This window comes from Barbatula barbatula (assembly GCF_947034865.1).
Source record: "Barbatula barbatula genome assembly, chromosome: 11".
Classification (NCBI taxonomy): Eukaryota; Metazoa; Chordata; class Actinopteri; order Cypriniformes; family Nemacheilidae; genus Barbatula; species Barbatula barbatula.
The window spans coordinates 15,215,476-15,239,565 of NC_136774.1; the positions used below are offsets into that span (position 1 = coordinate 15,215,476).

Below are 24,090 nucleotides of genomic sequence, written 5' to 3' on the forward strand. Positions count from 1 at the left end.
ATCATAGGGTGTCCGTGAAAAACTCTGGCCTCTGCTACATTTGACTGTTTACGTTGGTAACATACACTTCCTCAGGCTTTAATGTCAGACAACATGCTGTGGAATTTTGATACTTCAATACAATATATCACTTAAACTTCTTGCTAAGTTTGTAAAATGAGGCAGAAGGTAATTGTTTGCCTTCCTTTCCTCATGACGTAGAAGGAAAAGTGTAAAAGGTTATCATAATATTGTGTTGGCCACATGAAGAAAATATATGAAAATGTTTTGCTTTTCCTTTATCCCACTGCCAAAGTAAAGGGGCTTATTGCATTCACAACAAAGTATAAAGAATACTCAAACTTTTTTTACTTTTAGTCAACTACAGGAGATAATATCTTGTTTGTCACTTATGATGCAAACACATCAACCTGCTAACTATACTGTATCACATTTAAACACACATTTGGGTTTTATCTTTGTTGATTTCTGTAACTGTTTTACTGTGATTTGTTCTCTAGCAGATGTATCATAACGCCGGCATATGTTCTGAATGTCAAGCCTCATACTGACTAATGACACTCACATATGACTTCACTTTGAACGGCATCATTTTTTATATTGAACATTGAAATGCTCAGGAGAAAAGGACCTTTCCAGTCCAACATGATAAACCAGCAGAGACACACCGGAGATTTAGTTAAAAGAAACATCTGTAACATTGAACAGTCACACCCAAAGGTCGCTGTGGTTGGGGGTCATTTTGTACTGACCCAATCTCTCTCTGTGGACCATATGTGAAGCACAAACCCATAAAACCTTCGGTGAAACGTTTTTATTTATGTATCACTGAACCAAACACAGGTTGGAGTTTCTCTGCATGCAAGAATCACTTTTAAATAACACATAAATACATAAGACAACCTGGTAAAAAACGCAGATTTTTTTTATGCTGTATATTTGATCTACAGAGGAAAAAAACAGAGGGCTAAAACCATCACAACCAGTATGTGAAAAAATATTTAATGCAGTAATGTTGCGCATGTTAAATTGTACAGCACCCATTATAAAGTGTTAAAAAAACAGCTTAAGGCAAATGAGCAATACAGTAAGCTGAAAAAGATTTCAGAGCAGTGCTGCTGTACCCATTCACAAATAGCAAACTTTCAGTGCAATTCTATGCAGCCAGTCCCGTCAGGGCACAGAACATGTTATATTAAACGGTTGTGTTTCTTTTGCTTGATCTGGTCCAGCAACAAAAAGGGTTTTCCCTGAAGTTCAGAAAAGATGTCAGAAGGTTTGGGAGTCGAACAATTTCTCCATCTCTCTTTGAGAGATTTTTACAAACAGCAATGTTTTTAAAGAAAGCAGTCAATGTTTCCACCCTTTTATGACTATAAATAAATAAACATAGTTCAAGTCATGCAGGACAGTCTAGTTTAAATAAGAGGGAGCCAAAAGATCTGGGCCAAAAAATGTAGAAGGAAAATAGCCAGGAAAAAATCTTATTTCACATTAAGGCTACGAAAGCCTCTGAGTATGTAGCTTTACACAGTGTCCTAACCAGACACATTGCAATAAAATTCCAGCAACAAGCACTTTATCTATAGACACTAAACGTCACAGCATTGTGTAATTTCGCTATGTGGAGAAGGATTTGGGACCAACTAGATATCAATATGGGCGGGGCTTCCCAGCACAACAACACGGGAATTTTAATGTTAAAACTGTAGTGCACTACGTCTGGTTGAAACATGAATGAATCACAAACCCTGGTTTAAAAAAATCAAAAATCTTTCAATATAAACGGCAAAAAAAGAAGCCTGTACATAGTTCAATAACAATCATGATTTCCTCTAAAAAAGCTCTTCAGTTCTGTTGAAGACCCAACAGTCGTCAGCCTGTGATCTAGTTACCAAAAAGTCTTATTTTACAGCTTAATACACTGGCAACCTAAGTTTTGCTTAACACTACCACTTAATTCAACATTGAGAAAAAGTCCGAGCATTATGCCCAGCTGTATGAGAGCCAGATGTGTTCTGAATGAATGTGTGTTTTTTGGCACCTGTTATTGCAGTGGCAGCCCTCCAATTTACTACTGAAGTCAATGTCTATCCTGCCTCCCTCATCTGTTCCAGTTAAAAGGTTTTGCAGCTGCTTACTACTAAGTGAGACATTAACAACTTCATCCACGGTCTGCTGTGAGGTGATGAGGTGTTTTTGTGGTTATAGTAACTGTTGGAGGAAAACAACCCGAAGATGGACTTTTAAACCCACAGTAATATTTAACATCACCATGAACATAAAATGGTTGCTATCAAAAAAGTCCTTTGTCCACTTTCCATTGAAAGTCCATACCTTCCCTTCACTATGTGATGTGTGTTCATCTGTTTTACTCTGTTGTGTGGAGGTCCCGTGGAGAGCGTATCCGTTCCCCTGTACTTTTCTGGACCCGTGCTTTCTTCGCTGAGTCCTGCGCTTGCCGATATTTGTCCATCATGGTCTTGTGTTTCCTTCTCAGCTTTTCATTACACCAAACACGCTCACAGTATTGCTCCACCTGCGGCAGGTTTGATGGACCTATCAGCTGCAAGACATCCTTAAACCACGCCCTTGCTGGGCTACGATTGGCAGGGGACACGTGGGCAGGGCATGGTGACCACACCTTATATTTGCTGTCACGCGATAAGAGGTCCGACAGGGTGTCGGCATGTAAAATGTCCAACCAGAAGCGTGAGAGGGTTTGTGTAAATCCATGTTCCCGAGATCGACACACATAGATGCCTTCGTCCTGACGGAGTACACGGCGAAACAATAAACCATCGTCTGTCTTGATAATACGTTCATCTAATACCACCTATACAGAGAGGAAAATAGAGGAAAAAGAGAGATCATTTTATAAATATGTATATAAACCAATAATAGAATATAAATTTAATTTAATTACATTAGATTACAAATTAAACCAAGTCGCTTGCAATTGCACTTCAGCAGGCAGAATATGCCCAAATACTTTGTCAATGTTTTACCAGTATACACACTGTTTAATAATTTATAAACTTTTTTGCTACATGGTTTTGTTCATATGTTCTTTATCTAAAACCCCATTCACACAGAACACTGATCCCTAGTATTTATTTGCTTGTTTTTCTCAAAAACGACATTGTAAACATGATGATCATATACCGATCTAAGTGTTTATTTTTGCAGCATTCCATTATACTTTTTCATTAAGGCTGTGTTGTTGCACAGAACAAGCCTGAACAATTTGCTTTTATTTGTTTTCATGTGAAATTTATATTTAGCTTATATTTAGCTTAATGTCGTTGGGCTATAGCCTACATTGCGTTCTTGTGACTCCCTCTTCATTGTTCTGCATTTACCAATAAAAAAACAGAGATTATGTTGGCCTATTTGCCACTTAATAAAAGAAGAGAGTAATAATAACAAATTGCGCTATTTAGCCACCTAAAACCCCACAAGCCAAGGAAATATCTTTCACTGTGACTATTTTCACGACAAAAAAATGCACATAACATTACATTGCAGCACATTACTTCACGTGTCTTTATGGGATCTTCACGGAATGTGCGTGAATGCACACATACATTTCTGTGTATTTACCTCTGTGTGAAAAGGACATTAGTTTAATATTTAGTGTATCTAATGATGTAACATGCATTGTTCTCACCTCCTCTAAGGAGTCGTCTCTCTGTATGTGCCAGGTGACAGTGGCCTGTGGTGATCGAGGGACACACTCCAGAAATGTGCTGTTGTTTTCAGTGCCATAAACCACCTGTTCTTCAGTTATATCCAAATCTTCAACTACACACATACACACGATTGTTAAAACAGAGACTTCAAAAAACAGTGTTTAAAAGACGCAGATCTGAACATAAAGCCTGCGTCCGTATTTCACAGTTTTTTTTCATTGGTCCCCAAAAATTCAACTTGTCAAAAAGTGAGTTGGATGTATGAAGTAGTATTTCTGTGCTCGATACACTACCCCAGTGTTCGTTTAGGTTTTGAAAAAAGTTATTTTCGAACATGAAAATCCATTTAATGAACATCGAACATTTTTATCGGACAATTTTCCCAGAAAAGCGTGCGGCATGACTACGCGTCAACCGAGGAGAGCAGGAAAAGGGGCATGCGCACACATCACAATATAACAAACTCTCAAGCACTCTTAGTCACATCTCATCTCTGTCCTCTGTGATGATAAGACATGGACAGTGATCCATCTCTTCATCTCTCATTCTTTCAGATGGTGAACACAGCTTAGAAGCTTTTGACAGTTTTTAAAGCTCAATAGAGTGGTTCAGGTGACAGATTGCCCTTTAAACACCATTATTCACGTCATAAGTGAGCTCACAGGGGTATAACATTTCCAACTTGAACTGATTGGACAATTTTACTTATCACTGTGATGTCCATGAGTGCTTTGACCTATAAAAGGAATTCTGCAGTTACATTAACATTCACACACATCCCAGTCAGTCTCTCTCTCTTACCGCTGAGGTTTTGGTCCATGCACTGCACCGCAGGGTTTGCATGTTTGATGTCCTGTCTACGGTATCGGCGTTTGGTGTTTGGCAGGAATCGTGTGCATGAGTTTCCATCCCAGGCGCAGTAAGGATCCCGAGCCAGACAACACTCGGCACACGCTTTACCATACATACTGCAGCGATGTAGAGGCACCTGGACCACACCTGTGTCTGAGCCCACGAACAGAGTTTGCTAGATGGGAGAGTAATAAGACTTTTCATTAACAACACATTTTTGTTTTGTCCTTGAACACAAGACTTGATAACTCGTAAAACACTACAGAGATAGTTCACCCAAAAATTCGGTTTTGTCATCACCACAAATGCTCTCATTTTGTGCCAACATGTGTTGCACGAAATAAAAAGTTATACAGGTTTGTTTGGAATGATTTTTATTTTGTAACCAAATAGGGATAGTTGGCAAAATAATTTAAATGATGTCATAAGTTTCTTACTCTTATCTTGTTCCAACAGAAGAAAAACATTTAAGTTTGGAATGATATAAATAAGAAAGACAGAATTTTTATTGTTGGGTCAACTATTCTTTTATTCACTGGGGAATTAAAACGGGCTGTTTTAAATAAATGTTTTATTGCTTTGAAGTCAACAGCATGAACACAGTGGACTCCCCAAATAATAAAAGTCCCTTTAGAAATGGCAACGTAAAATGAAATTTTGTTGTTGCTTATGTTCTTAATTTAAACTAATATGAGATTGCATGACCGTAAACTCACCCTCTTCACCGATATATCCATAGAGGTTATGGGAGTGGGAACCTGCAGAAGGAAAACATAATGAAAAACAAAAAAAGCTATTTTCTGAAAACAAAATAGTACCCAATGTATGCAGAGCCTTTCTAATAAACAGGTTTAGCTATTTTAGGGCAACATTACTAGACAAATACTCATGCTCTCACACACCTTAAACACTTGCAGTTCCTCAAGTGTGATTTCCTCAGTGGTGTGTAAATTACCATTACCCAGTACGATAACCTTTAGCACTGTGCCGATGTCTAATGGGATCAAAGATCAGCATTATTATTTAACCAGTCACAGAGGGTTACAAATACACTCAAGTGTTAAGTGACGGTTCGGAACAGATTTCCTCTCACCAGTGCCAATGAACATGACATTATAGTATCCGTCCTCGGCCTGCGTGCGGTCTACAGTGATCTGTGTGAGTTTGTACGGGGCGCCTGTGCGGAGCAGAAGCGGCTGACGCTGTGACGGGTAAACAGGGCGCCACATCAGCGGGTGTGTACGGGCAAACTGCAGCACTGCATCTGGAAACTCCAGCGTGCTGCGGAACGCACGGCCGGGCTGAGCTGTAATCTTACTAGGGCACTGAGATATGGAGAGATATGCATAAATGTAAATATCTTTTAGTATGTGTGTACAAGACATCCTTCCGAATGTAGGTGTGTGTATGCGTTTTCTCACCACTCCTGGTCGTGGATAGGGAACGCGTCCTTCATAAGGTCCCCACTGATAGTCCGGTCCCTCTTTATGAGCAAAAGGCCCATTAAATGCCTCGCGGATATCAGCCATACTATACACACACACTGCGTAGCCCTGAAACACATTACTGGAGAAAAAGAAAACATCTGTTAAACTTGCTTTTTCACATGGACATAAAAGGTTAATGGACAGTAGACAGACCTGATGGTGCTAAATATCGCATAGATCTCTGGATTTGTTTCATCTTTGGTCCGTAACAAGAACACATCCTCTGCATACACAAGCCCACACTCAGGAATTAAAATGATGCTCAAAGCTTCTACAATACATTATATAAAGAGATGAGTGTGTGGGGAGGTTTATTGCATTACCCAGTTGATGAAAGTGTGTTTGGATGCCGTGTGGTCCAGGAACAGAACACACCAGCCGGGCTTTAATAAATGTGCTCCACTTATTCACCAGAGCCCTCTGGCCACCCACATCATTCTGAAACCACATACACGGTAAATGATGAGCCATTCATGTGTGTTGAATTTTCTGTTGAGCGCTTGCAGATACGCAAAAAGAAGAATCCTAGTGTCAATTACCCTCAGACCACACACAATGAACTCTGGGTGGAGACAATCCATGTGTCCCAATTCATGTTTTATATATCATAAATATAAAGGATGATAAGAAATAGTTAATAACAAGTATTTTAAAGTAACGTGACGTTTAGGTGCAAAAGTCCATCGCTAGAAAAGTATATACTTTTGCCTGAATATAAATGACCCTTCATCTATCTCAGACATTTACAGAACAGTATAGGTAGGGATAGAGTAAAAGAGAAGAGACAGGAAGAGACACTGCGTATGTGTGTGTACTGTATACTTTGAAATTGTCTATTTATACATAACCTTTCAGCGTTACTTTAACTCTTCTCGTGGGAACAAAGACATCTTGGACACCTCATGATATTTCAAAGCATCTAATTTATGGAGATTGCCGCAGATCCCAGAAAGCAAAACAGCTGGATTGAACGTATCAGATACACACATAAAAGGACTTAAATCTGTGTAATCGGTATATGTGAAGATAATCACTCTCTCTGCCGTCTGTAATTGGGGAAAGGGAAAGGGGTTTCAATAGAAGTCAATCTGAGAGTAGTTTGTGATTGACCTTAGGTGCTTTGAACACTGACCTCTGAATGACAGATAGAGATTCCACTGCTCCTCATACACTAAAGACTCTGTATGTGTGTTTTTTGGTGTACGAGTACTAGGGTAATTGTTGAGTATGTGTGTGTTTCAGAGGTATGCAAACCATCCAACAGCTGTGTGTATATGAGTATAAAAAGGTAGGATCAGTATGCTGGTGCCTGCATGTGTGGGATTGTACTGATGGGAAAACTTCACAATGTTGGAGAAAATTTAGGAAGAGAGTGCATATAAGGCATTGTGGCTCATCTCACCGCACACACTCGGCCAATGCGTGTGTATATAGCTCCTTCATCATCTCTCTCTGCCGTCTCTGCTGCTCTCTCAGTGAAGAAGAAATACATTTTATCATCATCTCGGTCCGCGCTGTCGGGAATGAGGTGAGCCGCAACAAACCTGGGCTCTGCACACAAACGAACACGCACACACACACACTTTGATTAATATTAATATGATTGTAGTCACAAAAAAATGCTTTCATTTAAAGTATGTCGTGTATGTGAGGAGATCACGTTTCATTTACCGCGCAGGATTTTCTGATCCGTCTCTGTCCTCATGGGTGAGCGAGTCCCTAAACTTCTCAAAATCACAGAGTCTCTTCCCAGAAAGTCAGCAGTCAGGCCTGTATAAAGCTCTCCACCTGAGAGAGAGAGAGAGAGAGAGAGAGAGAGAGAGAGAGAGAGAGAGAGAGAGAGAGAGAGAGAGAGAGAGAGAGAGAGAGAGAGAGAGAGAGAGAGAAAGAATAGTAAACCATCTCAAATTCAGATGAAAGAAAGAAAAATGTACTGCAGCATGCCTGCTGTAGTTTTCTCCAAAATCATGTAATCAGTTATAGAAAACAGAGACTTTTACACACATGTATCTGTATTTATCAGTTGAGACTTGATATACTGTAAACAGACTTTCAATTCACTCAACACACACAGTATCTTTTAATAAAATGCTTGTGGAAGATGTATCAGTCTTCATTTAGAAAATAGATATTTTGTATGACTTATGCTTTAAATACACACTCACTTCATCTTTTTGCCCTATAAATTATCAGAAACAAAGCTGTGTTTGTGTGTGTGTGGGTGTGTGTGTGTGTGTGTGCGTGCGTGCGTGTGTGTGTGTGCATGCGTCAGTGTGTGAAAGTATGTCCAAGTACGCAATCTTACAAATCTGTCCCAAAACACACTGCATTGGCAAAATGACACAGAATGAGCTGTACAGTGTTGTTACACACGAACACACTAGGAGATGTTTCTATGCCCCAGAAGACTGTAACACACAGTACTGTACACAGAACGCCCAATACACACACAACCTGGCCCAAAGAGGACCATAAATTTCCCCCATCACAGCAGTCAATCTACTGCGGTCCATAAACTCAATGACCACTGACAAGCCGAAACCTCCACCCTACACACACAAGAGCCAAAATACACACACTAACCAAATCTTACACATGAACTACTTTTACAAACTCACTCTGACATTCTCATAAACACTCAGCACAAACATGTTGTGGCATGAATTTTGACACAAAATACAAAACTAAACAACAAATTTCACAATGGCAAAGAGTATAATATTTCCATCCAAAAGTACCTGTGAAGGTGCTTGCAAAGGGTAGTTTGGGGTCATGGGGGCACTTTCCCCTCCCATTCTGCACTGTGGTACGATCCAAACTGAACACATGCTGGAAAGAAGTTAGAGAATCTTATGAATTTCACAACTCAGCAGAAACCTAGTGCATTTGGGTAGTATAAGAACTGATGGTCTGTTTGGGTCTACTGTATTTAATATTTGTATTATTATACACATATAAGAGTAATGTACCACATTTACTAATCTTATAAAGAATCTAAAAATCTCATCTTAAAAATAAACAATAAAATACAATTCTACGTGTAAAACAAAAATTCTTGCAAACATCAAGCGTGAAACATGTCAAATGTTTTTGCTGAGACCAAATTGACCCGAAAGAACATTAAGTTACAGAAATAGATAAAAAATGTAGAAAAGCACATTGTGTGTGTGCAGACAGGTATGGTTTTGATGTTTCATCTACAGTGTAATATTAACAGTAGTGTTGAACCTTTACTGTCACTGATGTCAGATACTATGTGTGTATGGGTGTGCCCACTGTATGAAAAAATGAACCCTTGTTGAACTGTGCCAGTTCCTACAACACACAATGTAGCATTGTGTATCTGACAGCCATCTTTGACGACCTGAGACTCCCTATGGACTAGCAAATACTAGCAAACACCTTAAAGGAACAAGACCAACTCATTAAAGCCAGCACAGACATATAGTATCAAACACATCACTCCTCCTCTACTGAATTAGTCTGTGTGTCTGTGTCTATTTGCTTTGACTTTTCTCTCATGATCTAGTCTTGACCTTCAGGGTCAACCTGTTGGTGGGTTGACCTTTGACCTTCAACTATTTGGTCTCTGATCTACATAAGCAAATTAGATCTTCCTGGTGTGAACACAAAAACACTCAAAGTGTGGGAGTGTAGGGGTCCGTATGCGTGTTTTATACCTCTCCACGGTGTCCGACGTACACATATGCGCACACAGGTTGGAAAGCACCCGTTCCGCATGCCAGGAGATGAGTGCGGTTAAACGGCTGCAACAACCGCACAAAGTTTGCACACTCCGTCTGTAATAAATTCGAAAGAATTTTTTTTCAATATTACTGTGTTTTTAAGCCAATACTAGATTTGTGTGCAAAAAGTGTTTTGGTTGAAAATAATAAGTTACACACTAAGATAAGGCACACACACATGCACTCACTTATCAAGTGTGGTTTCTTATCGTGGATATGACTCATATCCCCCTTGAGTATTTGGACAGAGAGTTGCAACATTTTATGGATCAGAGGAAGAGAGATACTGTAGCGAAAGACATGAAAATTATCTCCACTTAAAACACATCACTGAGACCAATCAGTGCTTTCCGCATGGAAAACATCCCATGGTTCAAATACTAAAGCACACATGTACAAACACAGTCAACATGTACACACTAACTATGGCCACCTGTGTACAGCCTCATTGACAGCATAGGGTCAAAATCAGTGAGGCATAAATGAACGCAAGGTCAAGAGTCATAAAAGATCCATGCAGATGCTCAAACTGTGACCAGATGTGAAGCGGCAGAGCAAAGGGAGAGATCCAGTAGATCAATGTACCAGGCACGTTCGGCAAATAGGGTTCAAAAAAGGGCATGAAAATGTCAAGTCAAACTTAAAATATGAAGTGTTTTATTTTCTATTCTTTGATTTGCGGTTTGTATTCTTATTTGTTTGAGGCAATGCAATGTGATCATTTATGCACATGCTGTAGAATAATGTAATGTCATTTTAATATATCACAATATATTTATGTTTACTGTATCTAACAAATTAAATAAAAATATGGGGTCTATGCTCTACAAAAAAGGGAGACAAAAGTTTTTTTTATATGTATTCGTGGGAAACATCACCAGTGTTTTATTTTATACTGAACAGTGAAAGAGCTTTGTGTGAATGAACATTTGCGTTCATAACTCTGTTGTTACAATGTCACACCAACTAGAGCTTAAATAAAAAACAAATATCCTGTTCAATTCCCTGACACACACTTACACAATGAGCAGAGTTATTAAAACACCGCTGTGAAATCACACCCGCCTGTCACATCAAACAATGCTGCCGGGACAGTCACCAGAGGTTACCATGGAGACACCTCACGTCTCCACTTTATGAGTTAAACAGATGCAGACTGTATTTCACTGTGTGTGTGTGTGTGCCATTCGTGACAGGAAACATTTATTTCGGATCAAAATTAACGTATTCATGGCATGCTGGTAAAAGAAAAGGAACAGGAAAAAAGTAAGGATGAACAGGTACACGTGGTCTGTGTATTGGGGCAGTCATTACTGTAGGTTTTAAAAGACTCATGAGTCTCACATACACATGGTTGGAATAAGGACAAAAATAAGTGAGTGGATCAATTCTCATTTACAGTCGTTTAGCTTTTTTGCTCTGGCCAACTGCAGCACTTTCAAAATATAGCTGAAGAAGGACAGATGTTTTCATTCGAAACACCAGAAAGAGTGAAATGAAATGTGTTACAAATCACACTTGACAAAAGTTCCAAAATAAACCTAATGTCAGGGATTTTACAGGTTTCTGCGATCATTCACTGGATTTAGGATAATCAGGGAATCAATTCAATTTGAAATATGACTGCTTTATAGAGAAATATGGCAACGGTGACACATGCACCTAGTTTTTGAGATTTTTTTGGTGTGCTGTCTTTTAACTTGCTCAGTTTGGTTAATGGTTTTCAAAAGTGACGTGTAACTTGTCTATGTTAGCATCATGCCTTTGCTGTAGATTCCATGAGGAAGATGAAGCCCAAAACGCAATAGAGTGTGTATGAATGCCAAGCATGTAAAGGGACAGTTACCCAAAAATAAATATTCTGTCATCATTTACCCTTGAGTTGTTCCAAATAGAAAGATATTTGCAACAATGGTATTCAAAAGTGCCCCAGAATAGTTTGCATTCCTACATTCTTCGAAATATATTTTTCTGTGTTTAACACAACAAAGAAACGTACAAATATTTTTTTCTTGCTACTGTATGGTAATCAATGGTGTCCAAGAACTGCTTGGTTTCAAGCATTCTTCCAATAAATATATTTTAATACATTTGATTAAAAAAGTTGATAATCCTATTTATGTAGTTACTCCAACTGTACATGATAATCTACTTAGACTAGTTGCATTTCATTATTTGCCTTATCAACTAGACCTGCAACTCCATTTTAGCTCCACTAAGAAATCTACAGTAGTAAAAGGAGGAACCAAATGGTTAGTCGCTCACCACAGGATCTTTGCCTTTGAGAATACAGTCCTCACGGTTACCAGGCAACGAAGGCCAATGGATCTACATATAAAAAGAAAGAATATACAAAATTTACCATTTCATTATATTAAAACATATGCCACAGCTTTGTTACACCCAGACACATTTACTTACTACTGTAGGACTAATTACATTTTCACAAGTCCAGACAACAACAGGAGGAGGAAGACAGTGTGTTACACATGTGGGTGTGTGGGAGTGTTTGCTGCTCTCACAAGTGTTAACAATTAAACTGCAGATTTAGGAAACAATAGATTTATGAAAACAATAAATCTGAGCGTGTGCAAGTCAACAAAAACTCATAATGACACCGTGAGCGAGCGGGCGCTGCCACATTCATGCTTCCCAGAGATTTTCAATTTTGTTCGGACAGATCTGCAAACATGTACAAATGATACTTCCTTCCATTGATTATTGAAGATCAAATTGCATGCAAGTAACATCTTTTGTTTGTTTTTGTCATTTGTTTCCTTTTTTATCGAACCTCTAGACATCCTTGTTTCTCACATTGTAAAACACATTTCTGCAATAACATTTTATTATAACTACAGTACTTTTAAAATATGCGCCTTTTACGCAGTTTGAGCTGGTTATGAGACAAATCAGCTAGTGAAACAAATAAAACAGATTTGTGTCAGATTTTCTCTGTAAATGACATCTGTGCGATATAAATATAAAATATCAGGGTTTGTTGATTGTTTTGACCTACTTTTGGTCGTGTGGAGGATATGCAGTGATTTCTGAAGCATATAAAATATCAGATTTCCCAACACAATGTTGTTTATGAAATAAGCCAGTATGCGTCAGATCTTTTCCAGTCTTCACATGATTAAATCATTATGAGTCACTGACTTTTATTTAGCTTTTGAATATTGAATAACATATGACATCCTGCAATCAACTACATTACCCAGCATCCTTCCTATGCCTAAAGCTATTTCCTGTTTCTTTAATTAGTCATCATCTTTATTTAAAGAAACACTTTGGTACGGGACTCTATAGGCAAGTTACTCTATGTCCATCTGACTGTCATTGTTTCATGCTCCTCATGTTCTTTAAATATTCCTGTAAACTTTTCCAAAAGAAAATTATTTTATGCTCTATATTTACACTGTTAGGGTATTGTCCCTTTTCCATTTTTCATCACCCATAAAAAAACACAACTGCTATGATTTTCAAGCTGTGATGCTGACCTGAATCACCACTTACTGCCAGCTTTCTGATATTAACATGTGAGTGTAAATAGAGTTTAGATAAAGTCTGTTAGTGATGTAACAGTAACTACATACATGCGCAAGAAGGAAGGCTGGTCAGGGTTAAGTCATTTTCTCCACTAAAAAGGTCAAGGGTCATACCCTCTAAAGGTGGCAGCCACTCCCACATGTCTGTCACTATGGCAATATACTTCCTGTTCATATCATTTAACAAGGCCACACACAATGATAAGGCCTTTGGAGACATAGAGTGTGATCTAAGAAAACACACATACATACAAAAAAAAAACGTGCTTGTGGCTCCAGTGACTAGGGTCAAAACATATTCACAGAAGTTTTAATTATGCTTGGCCCACACACACACACGCACGCACGGACCCCCACACACAATTGGCGTGTTGTAAACTCAAGCACTACAAATTAAAGCTATTCTGCCTTTATAGTTAATATAATTCAGTATCTATTTACACAATGAGACAACTTTGTTTATGAATGACACCGCAACACCACACAAAACCATTAAAGGACAGCAAAACATACAGCTTGTATAATCAAGCAAGACCATTTTGTGTTTATATGTCTTTTCACAAGTGAGGCCAGTTATGAGTCTATATGTTTACGAACAGTTGTTATTGTTAAAAATGCTAATGCAGGGGAAAACACTCCAAACTCAAAGAGAAAGACAAGAAAACACAATTTGACAATGACAACAGAAACACAAACATAAACTTTGTGTTTGCACATATATTTTTTACATTAGGATTACACAAACAATTTAGTGGCTATACATGTTCGTACGATCTTTGCTCTAAATAATAGTCAAGTCAATTTTAAAGCACGTTTTACATTTTGAATTGCATCAAAGCGGCAGCAAAAGAAAAACCAAAAATAAAAGATTGAACAGAAAAACATATTATAATATCATAAAAAATATTATTTTATACATACCTTCAGAAGAAAGTGGAGTTAAGACAGTAAAGCATTACTGGGAGATTTATTAGTGTATAGCCTAAACCTTTCTGAGGTACAATAGTTGTAAGGATTAGATTACTCTTACTCACATTCTCTCATTGTAATCGTGTGTAAAATATGTCAGCACATGTAAGTGTCTGCTGGTTTTATCTGTGTCTGTTGATAAAAGTCTCCAGTAGAGCAGACAGAACAACATGACACCTCTCTCTAACACACGCCAACATCATCACTTGCACTTTTCCTTGGATCTTCGACCTGTATTCTTGACAACTTTCTTACCCTTATCACAACAAGTCTTAAATGTAAGACAATCTTTATGCTCCTTTGGTTTCTATTCAACTTGCCCTTCACTGGCATTTAAAGCATTTCAATTTGGTATTCCAAATCTGGTATTTTGTCAAATTATGTAACTTTTTGACAGTTACAGTACTTCCAAAAACACCCTATTGCAGAAAAATGTTGGCATACGATAATACACATCACTGATTGGTTTGGAATTTTAAAATAAACGTTGCTGATGCTTTAAAAACTGTCACAAGTACAACTTATAGTTTCAGCTAAATTCCTTTGTGTCAGTCAGACAGTATTCAAAACATAAATGCTCAATACATCACAGAAAACCAAATGTTTATGCTTGCTAGACATAAAAACATATGTAGAAGATTAATGAATTTGCACTGGCCTCAAACAGTTGGCCCTGGGTGTGTGTGTGTGTTACTGTACCTCTTTAGCATCATGTGTGTGATCCAATCTCAGTGAATAAAGAACATCCTTTCCTCCAAGGAAAAGCCTGTCGTGATATTCATCCAAAAACACAGTCGACAAGTGCAAATCACCACGGAAACCGCTGAAGACCGAGGTACGGTTTGAGGCCAAAAGATCTGTGGGGAAAAGAGAGAGAGAGAGAGAGAGAAAGATACAGAGACAGAAAGATCTGAATTATAAATGACCTGACAACCAAAACCACATTTCAACAGGAAACATAACAGTAAATCTTTCTCTCTCTGTAAAAGCAGACTTGAGAGAACGTTTGGGGCAGCGATGAAATGCAGAAAATACACTTTTCTTAAATCAGCATAAAAAACAGCACAACAAATTGGGACATGTGGAAGTCCTTTTTCAATTTAATTTATTCTAACTGGGATATTATTCATTTTACTTGTTTAGCTATTTTCCTCGAGGAAAATCACATATTTCTGCCTCCCCACACACACATTCTCTTGCTATCTTTCGAATGTATCCTAAAGTACAGCTCAACACTCCCTCCACATTCCCTCATGTAACATGTGATTGGACAGACATGAGAAGCATCTGAGGAGGGAATGAGGCCTCGATGAGAGGGCGGCACGCGTCTGAACCCGCTAATGGGGCGTCGCTGAAAAGACCACGAGAATCCAGACACTAAAGCCAAGTGTTAAACCACAATTATAAACACAAACACACATGTGCAACAACCACAATATACTCCCAAACAAATCAATTAAACTCTCTCCCTCATTTAAAAAGTTTACCAAAAACTTTTAGATTTTTACAATCATTGGAAAGCAGGTTGAAAACACACTGTTCTGGGCGTCTGGGGTGTGACATTGTGTGAGGTGTTTTGATATAAACCTCAAATGCTTTTGTTTCCAAAGCTGATAACTAGAAAGAGAGAAATGTTTTTTTCATTCTTTGTTAGTGATGTTGCGTGCAAGTTTCACAACGTAATGAAATAAAAAGCTTTTAAGGGTTTAGTATCTCAACTAAAGAAACTTACACTCACACACAAAAGCTAAAATATACACAAACTTTTTTTAAATAATAAAAAAATTGTGGCTCAGGGGCATGATGATGTGTGAATTAAACAGGTAGTCTGGTCTCTCTTAAAGCTGTGTCAAAAAAAAACTCCGAGTTAAATAACAGTTTACAACCACCAGTTTAATCAAATTAAACCTGATCAAATGATAACCTGACACTGCACAGGGGTTTACTTTGAAAAGCACACTGTGTCTAACACACACACACACACACTTGTCACCCCCCAGTGTGACGGTAAGACCCTGTAAGTGTGCCAGTAGATGAGTAACACTTTGGAAACAGAACTTAAAATGTAATGTTAGAATGATGTGGTTACGACACAAATCTTCCACCCATCATTCAAGACACGTTTCCTTCATCACTTAATTTAAAGTAACATCTGTGTGTACATCATTAAGAGGAATCGAGAGAAGGGGGCTATGACTAATCTAAGTGTACAGGGTGTGTTTTCCCATCATCTCTCTCTCTCTCTCTCAATTTACTATCTTGCATCAGCAGGCTTTCCACACAGTGGCACTCCACCAACTTTCCAAACAAGCTTTAATTGCTCACACATGCATGCTGGCATATGTTCTACCTTTTAGATTTTCGCTCTTGGGTAATAAAGTGATTGCAAATGAAGGTTTTGCATTAGATCTGTTTGGGCCATTTGCCTCATGGATCGCATTTATTCTGGATTTTGTCTGTGTGCCTGTTTGTGATTAATGGCTGAAATACACAGATTTGTATTAAACAAGAAATTATACACTTGCAGACTTTTTGAAAGTTTCAGATAGAAACACACTAACTGATCAAATCTGCAGACTGGCACAGACTTTTCGCAACAAGTCCAGACTGAAAATCTGGGCAAAATCTGAGCAAAAGTCTTGTAGTGTATTTAAGCCTTAAGACAGATAAATGAATGGAGATAGATCTGAGCTTTAATGTATGAGTTTTACATGTACATGCATTAGATGTATTTTATCATGCACCTATGTGTGTTTCTGTGTATTCTTGTAAGTGAGTTTTGTATGGGGTTCAAGCTTTTGGCTGGTTCTGTCAGTTGCATGGTGGAACTAATTGATTACTGGCTGGTTCAGCAAGCAGTAGGGGAGATTGAAATTGAACATGGAAAGGAAGATCTCACGGTGTCTTCCCCAGGCACTAAGAATACACACTCATATACACAAGAAGTTGCCAGAACGTGTTTTTCTCCTCCGATACCAAATCTAATTTGAAGTATGTCGACACTTAAAAGAAGGTTAAACTCACATTGCCTCTGACTTCATATACTAACACACATTACAACACATACTGTAATCACTGTACTTTTGTGCTCTATCTAAAAGTCAAAAGAAAAACTTGGTTAAATGGATGTTTCTAATTATTTAAACTTTTTTATCTAAAAGCTTTTTCTAAATACGTTGTTCAAATTAATCTTGCAGGCAAAAATAAACCATGTCTGTGCATACATTTTAATTAAGTACAAGAATGGCCAAACGCTTGTCCAACTTTGGACAATATTGACATCTTTGTCTTTTATTTAAACATATTATGAAAGATGCTTTCAGAGGTTGTTGCATAGTTATGCCTGCAGTGTCAACTAAAATCTCAGCTTTGAGAAGAATTTAATGAGGCTTGATAATAAATACAATACATGCACAAATCTTATTGAGTCGACGCCCTGTAGAATAACTGCTGTAGCCAACACAAAAATATTTACAAAATATTAAAGACTGATACAATTGTAGTAAATTTTTTATGCATTTTTGTATATTAAAATATAAACTATATTCCCATATTTAATAGATGAGTTTGCCCACACATCAGTAGTTTTAACATCCCAGGTCCACATAGAATCCAGAATGATTCTATATTCAATGTGAACATTTTTTTGACTGGTACTCGATGCATGTGGTTTTTTATAGCCCAGCATTCTAGAGCAAAAATGTAAAAAAAATTCCATAGAATCACAGTATATTCTATTTCCTCGAACTCTCCCTCTTTCTGTCCGTCCTTAATTCGTCACATTCGTGACATTACTGCAGGGCAAATCTGGCTTTTTCTTACTGGTAAACTTACAAAAGCTCTAAAATTCAACCTCGCTCTCTTTCAGCCTGCCTCTCCTCTTCAATTCCACTTTTTCCTGCTTGTTTTTCTCAGCATTTCCTTTGTCAGTCTCATTCTTTAAGTCCCTCGGTCTTCTACTGCACCCTGGCCTCTCCTGATCCCCCCTCTCCCCGGAGCGAAAATCAGAACGTGAGGGTTTAGATGGACCCCGCTGGACAGCTGCCATGAGAGTCACTGTTTTCCCCTTCTGTACACACACAAACACAATGAGACTCCAGCAGCTAGACAAAACGGCTTGTTATGGCTACACACACAGACTTATAGACTCGTTTGGACATTTCGTTCGCAAAAGAAAGAAAACGAAAAGAAAGAAATCTTTTTCTCCCAAATGGCTAATCTAAGTGACAATGGGTGAAATGCATTTCACTGGCTCTCCATCTCCCGTTAACACTTTAGCTCAACAATCACGTCATTTCTCCTTTCATTCACTCGTTTCTGACACTTCTTTTCTTTGTCCTTTATTAGACTGAATTATTTTAGCAGCCGTATCAACGCATGTTTTCTTGTGTGAGGTTTGTGTGTAATGGGATTTGTTAAGGCTGCAATTAAGTGTACATGTGTTCGTGTGAGGGCTCCCAGGATGGTCATCAGCTCAGGGGTTAAAAAATAAAATTGCAGTTTAAGTGACCAGCAGCTGTTCTGCATGTTATCAGTGCGTGTGATCGACTCAAGAGTTGTGACCTAATTGCGGTAAGCTGCAAACTCCCCTCAGCTCAGAAGGAAACTGCCACAATACAGCATTGTTCTGCAACATTAGACCAGATCCTCTTGACTAATGCCACATGGATGCAGGGAATGTTTTCGATCACGTTACACCTGCATCCATTTTCCACAGTGAAACCCCAGTATTGCTGTCTCCTGTATGTGCATGTACCTGTGTCTATATGGATTATGTGTATGTGCCCCGAAACATTATGTGTCCACAAACATTATGTCTGAAATGAATTTCCTCAATAGCCATGACATTTGATCTAAAACTGCCATTTCAGGGATGTGTAAGGTCTTGCCTTTTCAGATCTCGTTTCTCCTCCATTAAATACTGGTATTTTTGCTGGCACAAATACACAACCTGTGTGAGGTTTGTGTGTAATGGGATTTGTTAAGGCTGCAATTAAGTGTATGTGTTCTGTGTACACAACCTGTGTATTTGTATGTTTGTAAGATGAGGAGGGAGATAAAGACACTAAGCTGTACAAAATTGTTAAAAATATGTGATTCTTGTGATAATGCACAAATCCGCTGGTATTTTAAAAAGTCCTGTTTTATATGATAAAATAATCTGACAACACAATGGTACACCTACAAAAGTTTCTGAGGCTTAGATGAGTTAGAAACAATGGCTTTTACTGTACCTGCCGACACTGAAAGTGCTGGGCAGAAACATATTAATCCAATGTCAAGCCAACATCTGTAGTGACATAAACCCTGCAATCTACAGTAGAAATCTCATGTTAGAGTTTCATTGTATTCGCTTTACCGACACTAAATTGTGTGGCCTTCCCTCTCAAACTTTGGCTTGTCATTAGAGTGGGTCAGCTGGATCTCCTTTACCAAATAAACCATTTCCAAATGGTTCCAGAAAGAATTTTTAGAGAGTGTGAGAAAGTGAAAAAAGGGAGAAACGAAGAATCACCTAAAACTCCTCTGGTGACAGATTCTTTAGCCGGACCTCATCAAACTCTGCACAAACATCTGGGCAACTCTACAAAAACAGTCTCATTCATTCATTCATGTAAACTAAAACAAACACAGCTCTGCCAGCCAATGTGGCTGTGTGTATGTTCAACCGTAAAATAGACTGTGCCATGTGAGGGTATGAATGCATGGGTGTGAAAGTGTAGGAGGGAGGAAAACGGCTTTTCAGCACTCCTTTGAGTGTTTGTGTGTGTGTGTGTGTGTCCCAGTCCAGAACACATTTCACAAAGACCATGCCGCTGGCATTTACAGGTTGTCCTTCATTTCCCATTCAAAACATAACATGCTCCCTCCAGACCAATCCATTCAATTTTGACAGCTTGATGGGTGCATGCGTGCGTGCTCTGCGTGCATACCAAAGCGTTTTTAATATTCATGCGTAATGACGAACAGGCGTTGGAAGATCTCTTTAAATTCTTGACAATTTAAGTACATATAGTCCGAGCGAGCCTACAGCCTGATCGTTATCAAGGTTAATAACGCGTCCACGGAAAAGAACACAGGGCGATTACATGCAATCAGAGCTCCACGCAGGGACTGACTGTGCATTAGATGACCGCACTAAACTCTACGCAGATGCGCCCTTGTCACGCACACACTGCTGGAGGGAAACCCGACAGTTTATAATCATCAATGAAAATAACTAATTTTAATAACAGTAATAAACTATTAATAGCTTAAGCCTTCTTGTTTTATAAGGGTATGCTAAGCAAAGTTTGTCTTAAATATTTTTATATGTAGGCCTATAAGTGTACAGCAGCAAGATCTAACAAGGCAGTTAAATAATCACAAACTCCCTCAACACAATGCAACATGTCTTAACAAAATGAGAGGTAACGGGATTAAACAATAAACATTAACTATCCCAATCGGAAGGACCGTTTGGATGGGTGCATGACTCAGAAAAGCTATGGCTGTGGGTCCCAGAGTAAGGGAATTAGCTTTTCCCACAGTGTAAAAAAGACCCGCTGCAGCACCTGAGTTGATACAGAGTAGCTCACGGCCATGCGTAATCGCGCGCAACAGGGCGCTCGGATTTCAATTTGACAAGATCACCAAGAGAGAAGCTCAACAAAATATTTTAAAATTGTCAAATGCGGCATGAGCTGAAAGCAATACAAATAAGCCTGCAAACATTATTTGTGCACTGCTTGCCAAGTTAAAGTATCATTGCACCTGTGCTAGGATGAAGGCAACTCGCAACATAGCATTACTTACATTGTCGCTTATTGCTCCCCGAACTCTTTGTAAGTCGCTTTGGATAAAAGCGTCTGCTAAATTACTAAATGTATATAAAATATACTGCGGAATAGCAACATCAACCGTCAACTGTGAAAACGTGCAATATTTAATTTTATTTATGCACTTCTCTTCCCTGTAGCCATCATTTAACATGCATTAAATATTAAGCGTTTTGCTCCATAATTTATCATGAAACTAAGAAGTTTACCTTTATAAGAAAGTCGAAGACGCGGCACATTCATTTTAGTGCCCGACGCAAAGGACAAGACCACCGCCGCTAAAACCAGAACCGGCAATTCCATAGCTATTGCCTGGACCGCTTCCTTGAGTTTTTCTTTATTTTTAACTCTAAGGGTAATATACTTTGACCGAGGTTTTCCTCTACAAAAGTGGATTAAGCTCCAAACACAAGCGACGTTGAACATCCGCAGCTGGACCCGAGTGACGGATCTGAAAGCACGAGCCGCTCGCCTGTGCCAGTATGCGCTACTTTCCCACAGACCAACCCAAGTGCGCAAGTCTCTCTCTTTCGGCTCTCACTCTCTCATATTCTCGTATCTCAGACTGTCCAGTAGTCCTGTCTTGAGAACCTCCCCGCCCATAAGAGCCTCGCAGATAAGCCAGAGACCGAAACGAGCATCTCGCACTCAATCTCACTCCATTCGCTTGTGAGGCTTTTTAACACGATTTTATAATAAAGTAATATACAAATATAACTTAAATATAACAAAAAATGTTTCACAGTGGATACAGAAACTTTACTGATATTAAAGAGGATTAAACTGACACTTGAAAGAATGTTGAGAATTTACAGCAAATAAAAAAACATTTTATTAAAAACAGCATGTTCTAACATTTTCAAAATGTGTAAAAACAGTTTTTTACATGAGCATCCAAAAGTGTAAAGCTCAGAGTCGAAATATGTTGTTGTGTGCGTTCAGATGTTTTTTTTTTGCATTTTGACTTAAAAATATATAACATACGGTAAAAATCAGCCTCACCATCTGTCATTACGACTTGGCGCTCTTGTAGAGTTTTGACGATTTTAATTGTTTGCGTTGGGAAGGCGGCACAAAATGTGTCTTTTGTAAAAACTTGTTATTCTGCCAGGGGGGGCTGAAGAGGTCCCGATACCCTGTGAGCGCTGCAGGATCTTCTGATCAGAAAAATATCAAACGCTAAAAAGGTGACCTCATTATTATATGACATCAGCATGCCATTTTCAGGGCATTTACTGTCGCAACGTAATATTGGAAATGACCAGAGAGAGAGAGAGAGAGAATCTGTTAGGATCAATGCAGATATACACTGTTTACATTTATTCCATTCTCGTGTTTCTGCCTAAAATTTGTACATTTAATATAGATATTTTTTATATTTCATTTGCTTACTTACATATACTTAATTTTATTTTCCCCTCTATTTTTATCCCATAGTTAGCTTAGCTTATTTTATTTTTACTCTTTTGTTTGTATTTATTGTCTTTTGTTATATGTTCAATGCTTTGGCAATATTGTAAGAACACACAATCATGCCAATAAAGTACCTTGGAATGGAGAGAGAGCGAGAGAGAGAGAGAGAGAGAGAGAGAGAGAGAGAGAGAGAGAGAGCGAGAGAGAGAGAGAGAGAGAGGTGTACTACTTAGGGAGCAATTTCTGACACAGCATGAATGTTCGCCAAGTGCAAACTGTCTGAAGCTGTAAAAACCTATTTTAACAACTTTTCATATATTGTCTCAGACATTTTGGAGTTAAAGTATGTGCTGGGTACTCAGTCATTCCATGTCCAAACACAACCGCTCACATCTAAATATACAGAAGGATTCAGGAAATTATTAAGACTGACAGCCGTTATGTTGGTGCTAAAACAAATTTGAGTCTGTGTGCTTGCATGTGTTTGTCTGAATGGCTTTATCCCCTCAAAACCTTTCTTAGCCTTCTTTCTATGGACCTTTTGCTTTTATTGGTTTGGACAATTATCCCGTTTGAATCAGCAAACAAAAAATTCAGACATATTTCAGATGTTTGTCAATATTAAACATTAAAAAAACATAACATCTGAAACTTTCTGGTTATAGTCCCATTTTTGCATCAAAAAGTGTGTAACACTTTAGCACCTGCCAAACACGTGCAATGGCAAGGTAACCCCAAAACCCAGCTGGGTCTTGACCTCTGATCCCAAAAGAGGAAAGAGGTCATTTGAAATCCAAAGTCTCGTTTATACTGTGACCCCTGACACAACGCTCATTTCCCTCTCATCTTTTGCTCTTTTTCTCATTAGTCTTCTATTTGCTCTTTGAGAATATTCATGCATCTGTAATGAAAACAGCTCTCCCACTCTTTTCCTTCGCTTAGTTGTTTCAATCGGTCCAAAAACAACTACAACAGGGAGTGTACACATGGAAATAAATGTGATACATAAACAAAGACACATTTAGTGTCCACAGGTTTTTGTACACTGTCTAGTGGCTGCTGTGACTTTACTAGTTTTCTAAGAGAAAGAAAAAGAATGGTTATGTATGTGTTTATGGGAAATCTACTTTAAACATTGTCGACTGGAGATCTCAAGCGTCCTCTACACACACAGGGGCCTTTGTGTGATGACAGATAGATTATTGTGGAAGTCTCTAGAATAGGGTGTATTTATGGCTTTTAGCCAATCGTCTTGACCACAATTTAAGAGTGAGCTCGACACAGCATGACACAGGAAGATTAATGAACACGTCCCAACCTCAAAATGATGAGCCCTTGCTAATATTTCTTAATATTTTCATGTTTAGGCTCTATGTGGAATTATGAAAGAGGCATGTTATGAATCAGCTCGAGCTCTTATCATCTTTTGCTGTTTTCTGAATATAAGGAGGTAATTTGATCACATGAAACTGCGATAAAGTCTTTAAATAAATTTGATAGGAAATTATTACTGATAGAGGTCTATGATAACATTCACGCGAATGGTCCGCCCTAGTTTGAAAAGG

The 24,090-nt window shown here is 38.4% G+C and overlaps 1 protein-coding gene across 1 annotated transcript; it reads right to left on the reverse strand.

Annotated features, from left to right (window-relative positions):
• Window positions 1-801: 801 nt before the first annotated feature.
• sema3bl (sema domain, immunoglobulin domain (Ig), short basic domain, secreted, (semaphorin) 3bl) lies at window positions 802-21,659 on the reverse strand. The gene is made up of 16 exons (XM_079468324.1): window positions 21,322-21,659; window positions 14,994-15,151; window positions 12,043-12,105; window positions 9,712-9,831; window positions 8,770-8,860; window positions 7,703-7,819; window positions 7,434-7,582; window positions 6,355-6,469; window positions 6,185-6,254; window positions 5,966-6,110; window positions 5,638-5,869; window positions 5,447-5,538; window positions 5,261-5,302; window positions 4,494-4,719; window positions 3,671-3,804; window positions 802-2,836 (listed from the first exon to the last, which is right to left on the reverse strand). Exons 1-16 carry the CDS (start codon window positions 21,536-21,538, stop codon window positions 2,372-2,374), a joined length of 2,436 nt encoding a protein of 811 aa, XP_079324450.1. The 5' UTR covers window positions 21,539-21,659; the 3' UTR covers window positions 802-2,371.
• Between the last annotated feature and the right edge of the window lie 2,431 nt (window positions 21,660-24,090).